This window comes from Mobula birostris, chromosome 4 (genome assembly GCF_030028105.1).
Source record: "Mobula birostris isolate sMobBir1 chromosome 4, sMobBir1.hap1, whole genome shotgun sequence".
NCBI classification, from domain to species: domain Eukaryota; kingdom Metazoa; phylum Chordata; class Chondrichthyes; order Myliobatiformes; family Myliobatidae; genus Mobula; species Mobula birostris.
Window position 1 is genome coordinate 116,695,483 of NC_092373.1, and position 9,199 is coordinate 116,704,681.

The 9,199-nt window shown below is 41.6% G+C and overlaps 1 protein-coding gene across 3 annotated transcripts in view; it reads right to left on the reverse strand.

Annotated features, from left to right (window-relative positions):
* The window catches only part of elovl6 (ELOVL fatty acid elongase 6), a 110,360-nt gene extending 102,522 nt beyond the window's left edge, over positions 1-7,838 (reverse strand). The window contains exons 1-2 of one of the 3 annotated variants that reach the window (XM_072255952.1): positions 7,599-7,838; positions 3,832-3,907 (exon numbers count right to left, since the gene is read on the reverse strand). In XM_072255952.1, the coding sequence (XP_072112053.1) occupies positions 3,832-3,907; positions 7,599-7,656 (134 nt within the window). In that variant the 5' untranslated portion in view covers positions 7,657-7,838. Of the gene's footprint in view, positions 1-3,831; positions 3,908-6,568; positions 6,630-7,598 lie in introns of all 3 variants that reach the window. The other 2 variants (XM_072255953.1, XM_072255954.1) reach the window with 2 other exon arrangements.
* Between the last annotated feature and the right edge of the window lie 1,361 nt (positions 7,839-9,199).

Genomic DNA, 9,199 nt, shown 5'->3' on the forward strand with positions numbered 1-9,199 from the left:
TCGAGTTAGCCAGCGCTGGAGACAAGCGGTGTTCATTTTATGTTTAGATATTCTTTCAGCCACGGTGATGGCATTTAGTTTTCCATTTGAGAGTTTTAGTCAACAGCCCTATTTGACCCACTTCAGTTTCGGTCACTCTCTCTCCTGCTCCCCCTCCCCCCCAGCACCCCCAGACTTGGGCCATATCCGAACAGCTTGACATACAGGCCTGTTGCTCTTGCCCTTAAGCTTTGGGTATGCTGTCAAAGATGACCTGGCAAGCTGTGTGTAGGCATGCAGACACCAGTCAGAATGCATCAGAGATGGAGAAAATGAATGCCCCGACTACCTTTGTCCTCACAATTATTAAGTTGAATAAGTATCACAGTTTTAGATGCCCTTTCAAAATTTTTCTCAAAATTAGCAACAAATAAAAATGTTTTAACTCTTGGTAGTTCTCAATCTAAACTTCAGTGATGTTTGTCAACCAACATCCAAAATACAAGTTTTCACTGTTAGAAGACAGAAATCTTCAGTGTGGTAGAACAAAGGGATCTGGGATACAAGTCTATAATTCAATGACAGTGGCGTCTCAGGGAGACAGATTTTTAAGAGTGAAAGGTGAAAAACATGAGGGAAAACTTCTTCACTCAAAGGGTCGTAAGAGTGCGGAATGAGCTGGCAACACAAGTGGTGCCTGCGAGCTCAATTTCAACCTGTAAGAGAAGTTTGGATCGGTAAATGGATGGTAGGGGTATGGAGGGCTACGGACTCGATGCAGGTTGACAGGAGTAGGCAGTTTAAATGGTTCAGTACAGACTAGATGGGAGAAAGGGCCTATTTCTGTGCTGTACTTTTCTATGGCTCTATGTGCCCGTTCTAATCTCTGTCAATATGATTTTCCAGGCAGTACTTTGCGCCAATCCCTGTACAAACTCTTGTAATGATGTTGGAAATATTGACTGATTTCTGATACTGTGCTTACATCCCAACATGCAAAATTTTGCTTAGTACAGCCTTAGGAATTGTGGTGTGTGACCAGATACTGTTTTGAGTGTATAGTGTCAGTACAGAAGCTTCCAGAAAGTCTGGTCATCTCTTCACAAAGGCTATTCTAGAGAATCTTACTTTCAGAGTTCAACGTCTTTAGCGTACTTCTGCTAAGTTATGAAACTGGAGGAGAGTTATAAATTTATGAAGTGAATGTTACATTTTTCCAAGGAGCCTCTGGAAAAAGTACAACATCCCCAATGATTGTGTCTATTTAAAATGCAGAAGGAGCCCTCTAGACGATACAGAGAATGAGAATCAGGTTTAATACCACCAGCGTACGTGGTGAAATTTGCTGTAATGTAGCAGCAGTGCAATGCAAAGCATAATCAAACCGTGCGATCTGCTAGAAGACCTCAGTCAGCAGGCAGAAATGGGTGAAGCAGAGCCAGCGGATCAGTCCCCTCCCATTATGATACCAGGTGAATCCGGGCCAAGGACTCTGTACTCTGTGCTTTAATTGACGCAGCAGTCATCAAACAAATAAATATTTGAGTTAAGAAGATTATGTAAGGAAAAAGTTTACTCCCTGCATTCAGCTAACTACAAAATAAGCTAGAATCAGACACTAGAACAGGATATGCACTGAGAATATTATAAACACATTCCAACAAGCCTAGAAATGAAACTTCACTAATTCTTCACCTCCTACCAAGAGAAGAAAGCCAGTCCAAAGTGCAGAAGATAGATTGTGCAGGGACAGTCAGGGTCTGATCCAGAGTACCAAGTGAACACAAAGTATGGGGTCAAGGTCAATTCTACAGAAGGAAGACTTGCTAAAGTGAAGGCACCGGAGAAATTTTATCTCAGGATTAACTTGTATTGTGCTCCTGAAGCAAGCCGTTCTGGCGCCATTGCTACTAAACGGCATTGAGTTACATGCCGAGATACAAGATTGCATTGAAGCCAAGGGGGGAGGTAACCAATAAAGGTCAAGTGTTATGATATGAATTTTGTAGAATAAGGTCACTTTTACTAAAGTAGTACACTACAGGAGAAGGAACTGCACGAGGTAACAGAATGATAAAAATGGCTTCAATGCAAGCCACTTCAGCTGTCGAACTCAATAAAGAAATGCAGATGCTGATAATGGAACAGACAAACAGAAGTGGAAAGAGATACAGAAGATATTAGGAAGTGACTAAAAATGAAACCATACACAGATATGCTCAAGTTTGTTACTTCGAGGTGATGGAGATACTGATGTCAGATGTGGTGGTTGTTTGAACACAACACACTCCACCCCACCCCAGACTAGACAACGCTGTCTCATGTCAAGAACAGCTTGCTCACCCAAGTATTTGGCAGAACTTACATCAAAGTACATCACACTGAGATTAGAGAGTTAGTCTATATTTTCCCCTCTTATTACAAAGACATTTAACAACTATAATACTAGTAACATTTCAAAAATTTTATGTGAAGTTCTTTCTCCATGGGGAAACATGTTTCAGTGTAGAAGCTTCAAAAAATGTCTCCATATACAAGTCGGCCGTAAGAAATTCTAATGAAATTCTAATTGTAATTGCTAACCATCCTGAGTGACAAATACTGAGACAGATACAACCAGAATATGAATTTTTTTAAATGCTTTAAATATGCTGCCCCACAGTGAGAAGCTCAAGTGCTCAAAAAATAATTCCAAATAAGATGATTGCAACCTCGATCAGCAGGAAACAACTGGTTCACGTTTTCATATATGAAGTGCAACAGACATCATACTGGAATTTAAAAAGTAACCCCACTGTAAAAATCATTAAACAGTTACAGTTCCTTTAAGCAATAAATAAAACATACAGCACGCAGCCGCTCAGGAACGTGGCCCTCACCCTCCCCTGCCACCCCAAGATGTGCCCTGATACTAACCGTAAATCCTGCCTTTTCATGCATTGGTCTAAATGTCTCGCATACATTGCTATCATAACTATGTCCTCCACCTCCTCTGGTAGCATTGTTGTTACTTCTGTAACAATTTCTACAAGTTTATTGGTAAACTTATAAATAAGTTTATTTATAGATTATTATAAACTATGTGGTAAAGTTTGCACTGTGGCAATTTCTTTGGACCATTTACCCAAGTGAGGAACAAGACTCAAAGTGAACATTCTGATCGCCTCTTGACAAGCCTATATCAAAATGGCTTCAATTTACCATCGAGGAATGCCTTCCCATAATTTTCAACAGCTGGCAGCAAAGAGAGAAGCTCCTACCTACCTCCACCAAACAGGTATCCTCCACTGCCCTCCCATCACAGGGATGCATGAACTGTTGCAATAATGACAGCTAATAATTACTCACAAACAAGAGAAAATCTATAGATGCTGGAAATCTGAGCTACACACACAAAATGCTGGAGGAACTCAGCAGGCCTGGCAGCATCTATGGAAAAGAGGAAACAGTCGACGTTTCAGGATGAGACCCTTCGGCAGGATTTTCAGCCAAACTGGAATTTGCTCAGCTTGAACCCCTACTGCAGAAACTCACAGTAGTTGATAATGCTCAAGTTTTGCGCAAGTGGGCTGTTTAAACAATTAGTTTTACAGATTCACACTCAACCAGCAAGTTCCCTAAATGCAGGACCTATGAAATGTATCCCTCATTTCTACTTTACGCCACAAGAGAAAAACATAATTTCCCAGATTGTACTGTAGATATCTTACTTTATTTGTATTTAGAAATGTTAGTCTTCAGTTGATTTGGTAGTGAAAGAGTTAATTTAGAGACAGTAAAACTGGGGCAAGAGTATGCAAAGTTTACTGAACACAGACTGATGACATTTATATATATAAAAATCAGACTAGCCTCCAGTGATGTAACCACATGCAGATGAGCTGGAAGCAGTCAGAGCAGGCCTCCTGTCTTTTGATTGGCCAGTTTTCTGTCAGAAGACATCATAAGATGATCAGTATTGGTCAGTCGATCTATATTAAACAGGGCAACACTAACTTCCTAAGCACATGGCTCTGACAGCTTAAAGCAAACTAGCAGCAAAACTGAGTAACCAAAAACTTTGCTTTCATGTAGATTTTTTCCCTCTATCTAGCTGCATTTATTTTTAATTCAGATAATTTATATAGCAGTCATATTTCATCACAAAACACCGGCTAAAAATACACAAATAAATACATTCAAGTATTAAAATTTATTTCATTCCAAGTTATTTAAAATACTACATTACATTTACTGAATTACTTTTCCCTTCAACTTTATAGGCATTTTAAGCCTTTGCAGATCTATTTTGTAGGTGTGACTAACCATCCCACTGTTGGTCTTTTAAAATTATTTACACCATTATACATTTTATTACAAAGCTTCACTAAATTCCAATATTAGAATATGTGAAACCACAAAAAGTATTCTTTGCTATACGACACCCAGTCAAGTGTTCACTATATATGGAAAGTGGAAAAAAAAGTTTAAAGGAAAAAAGCCTACTTCAATTATGATAACCTACATTTTAAAAGAACTTTTGACACAGTAAACTACTCCAAATATGACTATGGCAATATTTGATACAGAGCCAAAGTTAAAGACAATGGGGAGGGTGACAAAAGTGTGTCAGTCGAAAATAGTTGTCGAGAAGTATTTGAAAACAAATAAGTGAGAGCGATGCTTTCACCCAACCGCAGTTGCCACAGGTGGGGCAAAAGAAGACAGGGACATACCAGAGCTCTCGCACAACTGCACAGCTGAATGAGTCGAAAGCTGGTGACGGGCAAGTCATGGAGATGTTAACAAGGCCGAGGATTTCAGTTTCTACAAGATAATATGGATCAGTGAATGGCATTTGCATGGCTTCAAGTGTGATTGCTAATCTCACAAGAACACTCAGATATCAATCTATTTTTTTTAAATTGAAGATATTAATTTCTTCCAAAAGACAAAGCCTACTTCTACAGCACTCCAACAATGGTAACTAGCTCACAATTCAAATGCAGCCTGTGTTCAAAGGCAAGGTACTTACCTAAAAGAATTTCCTAAAATTCATCCCAGCTCATTTTAAGCACAACAGGTTTGGATTATGCAATCCAATAGCCTAGGAAGTGGTGTATACTTCATTCAGGCAAACATGATAAGCTTCATTATCCTTTAGGGTAACACTACAATCACACACACACAAATAACTTTAACAGTTCTACTTAGCAGTAACAATGGTCACTGGCTGTAAAGCAAAAATCAGAGGTTTCTGTATGGACTTATTTTATAATTATGATTCTACATCTTGGTTTGAGCTGAGACACAAAAGGCCAAAGGATCCAAGCAGAGCAATCCCCTAAGTCAATTCCCCTTCATATTCCTATGTATCCCCAAAACATTCTTAATGCTTATAAACTCCCCTACGAATATGTTTACTTCATTACCTACATGGAGGGATAACTTTTACAGTGGCCAACTGGTCTTCCAGCCATCTGTGGACATGGGAGGAAATCTAAGCACAGGGAATAAACCCAGAGGGATAGGGAGAAGGTACAAACACCACCCAGGTCCCTGAAGCAAGGAGGCAGCAGCAACTGTATCACTGGTATGTTAGTTTGGTTCTCTCCCATTACTTCATATCAAATCCCTTTAGGAAATGGAACCACTGACTCTGTGGACAGAATAGTCATACAGTATTACATGCAAACAGGCCCTTCGGCCCATCTAGTCCATGCCAAACCACTTACTGTGCCTACTCCCTTCCAGCTGCACCAGGACCATAGCCCTCCATACCCTTACCACCCAGCGACATAACTAAACTTCTCTTGAACAGTGAAATCGAGCTTGCGTGCACCAATTGCACTCGCAGCTGATTCCACACCCTGCGGACCCTGAGTGAAGAAGTTCCCCTCATGTTCCCCTTAAACCTTTCACCTTTCACCCTTAACACAACCTCAGTGTAAAAAGCCTGTATGCATTTACCCTATCTATACCCCTCATAATATTGAAGTCCTCTATCAAATCTCCTCTCAATCTTTTACATTCCAATGAATAAAGTCCTAACCTATTTCATCTTTCCTTATAACTCAGGTCCTCCAGGCCCAGCAGCATCTTCCAAGGCTCCTCAAGCTCCACCCTACCTTACAATTTAAATCCTTTCTCTGCTTTGGCAACAACAGGCTCTTACATACACCAGAAACATTGGGAAGTACAACGTAATAAAATGTTGTTTGCAAATCAAATTGCTTCTTGCAGTGAGTTCTGATTTCTGCATTTGTACAAGGTAGCACAATGCAAATGATGGATGCAGATTATTGAATGGTTTTGTACAACTATAACACTAACGGAGCAGTTGCACAGAATTCCAGAGGTATTTTATATTTTTAAAAACAAATCAGTATCTGGGCGTGGTGCGTGCATCTCTGTAAATGCCTCCTCCTTATTCTCATCTCGGCAAGCACTACCCCTTTAGACTATGCCACTTTAACAGAAACCAAAAAAAACACGTAAAAGGGGTACTTCTACACCTGTAAGATATTGGATCACATAAGAGTCCTCGAATTTTAGTGAAAAGGTGCAGTGATAGTTTAGTTTGAAAGGTAAATTTTGTCAATCCACTTACACAAAATGTAGTATGATAATCACTTCAGTGGAAACAGGCTGAAGCTGCAGCTTTTTTGAAACTAGAATTCAAAGGGAAAAGAGGAGGGGGGGATTACTCGAAGCTTCACACACGGCAACTCTTACGGAGCAATATGAAATTTCATATCAGATAATCGAGGCCGCCTGGGTTTGTGCGACGTTTGCTGAGGGTGGGAGCCGATCGAAATCGCGGCGTGGGGACGGGGGTCGATGGAGAAATGCATCACTGGACCGCTCTGGCCGTGTGAAGAGGAAGAACCCATATACAAACCCAACGTCAGCAGTGACTGGGCTTCCATCCCCTCACACACACAGTCCGAATACAAATAGCGACCTGAACACCAGGGCACGGGAAGTCCTTTTATACATACACACACACTCGGTATGAGCACGTACCTACGGTAAGCGCCCGAGCCTCTATTATTTAATGCAAAGTCGCGTTCGTGCTCCAGTTCTGCCTTGTTCCCACAGAAAATGGATCTGGCAGGTAGGGGCGGTTCGCGCCGGGCTGTCTACACGTGCTTCAATGTCTGCTCAAGGAGCTTTTCCCCCAAAATAATTGGATTGCAAGAACGCCCCGAGAGAATTGGGCTGGGGGGGCTGGGGGATGACACAATAAACCCTCGTTTACTTCAAGATGATTTAAACCCGAGATCGCATCTATAATCACTCAGCGTACGACTGATAGCGCGATCTGATGTTGTTTGGTGGATGCCCCCCCCAGCGAAAAATGAGAAGCGGTCCAGAAAGGGGGGAATTAAACTGATGAAAGCCAGAGGGGGAAGTAGCCGGCACAAGTGCTTCCAGAAGTAGGTGGACCCTTTCATAATACAAAGATAGAGGGAACTTTAAATTTGCAGTAGCTGAACCATTGTTAAAACCTACACAAAGTAAAAAATAAAACACAAATCGGATGTTATCTCAAAATGCCGTGGGGTGCGGGTGTTGGAGCCGGGTGGGATGCCAGCCCATCTGTCTACAAGCAAGACTTGTACAAAACATCGGCTCACCAGTTTTCCTGCATCCACTGAATGGCTTCTCTCTCGTTGAATTGCCTCTCGAATTCATATTCCTGCAGCGCCAGCACTGACATGCTTGAGGTCGAGTCGCGTTTCTGCCCAGCGCCGGCTGTGTGAGGAACTTCTCCGCTGGTCTGGTCTGGTCTGCCGCCGCCGCCGCCGTTGTGATTGATTGACAGCGTTAGAACTGCGCGCTCGTCCCGCCGGCCTGCATCCACTTCCTCCTCTTCCCACTCTACACACACTCGCTCACTCACCAGGCAGCGCAGCGCAGCGCCTGCAGAGTGCCCGCCCATCCTCAGCGCCCGCCTACCACAGCACGTTTCTGTGGGGCTTTTCCCCACTCTCTCCCTTCGCTGCACTGCTCGCTTTTTAAAAAAAATTCTCCGGGCAATATGAACATGAACCCGTCTCTGTTCTGTTAATGTTTGAATTACAATTGAAATATTTAAACCAGAGTTTATGGATTGAAGTTAAAGATTCAATATTGTCCCCAAATATAACAGTTCAGAACACTACCTCCTTCCAAATTTCTGAACCTAGCAACACTAATACGTTTGCTACCTCTTCGTCAATGAGAAGCTCTTTATTTATGAACACCTCTGGCAGTATCAGAGAATTTCCAAAGTGCTGTACAGACAGTGAAATATTTTGAAAATATAAACATCATAACCAAACAATCAAAACACCTAACTTTGCAATACATAATAAAAATACTATTAAAACAGTAAGAAATATACATATATAAAAATATGGTTTTATTGCTCATTCAGAAATCCGAAGATGAAGGGGAAGAAACTGTTCCTGAAATGTTGAGTGTGTGTCTTCAGGCTACTGTACCACCTCCTTGATGGTAGCAATGAGAAGAGGGCAGACTGTGGGTGATGGGGATCTTTTCTGGCCAAAGATGAAGAGCAGATGACTGGAGGACAACCAATATGGTACCCTTTCTGGAAGGGAAGCAGAGACAAGCCTGGCAATTACAGATTTGAGAGTCTATTGTTAATAATTGGGAAGTTATTGGTAAACATAATGAGTGACAGGAATGTTCTGCATTTGGAAAGGCTGGGATTATTTAAAGATAGTCAGCATGGCTTTGTTAGTGGAAGTTCCTGTTAGATCAATTTGAAGAGGTAACAAAATGTTTTTGATGAAGTCAATGTGATTAATATAGTTGCATGAAACTCTGAGAGGCCTTAGAAGAGGTCCAACAGGGAAGAGTGGTCCGAAAGGTTAGGTTCCATGGGCAAGTTGGGCAAAATAGATCCAAAGTTATCTTGGCAATAGATGGCAGACAGCGATGGTGGGAAGTTGTTTTCGTGATTGGAAAATTGTGACTAGCAGAGTATCACAGGAACCAGTACTGGGACCTCTATTGTTATATACAGTAGCAGTTTGGATAATTTTAAGCATTTTATTTAGAGATACAACACAGAACAGGCCCTTCTGGCCCAACAAGCCATGCTGCCCATCGAACCCTAGTCTAACTGTCACAGGACAATTTACAATGACCAAATTAACCTTCTACCTGGTGCGGCTTTGCACTGTGGGAGGAAACTGAAGCACCTAGAGGAAATCATATAACCATACAA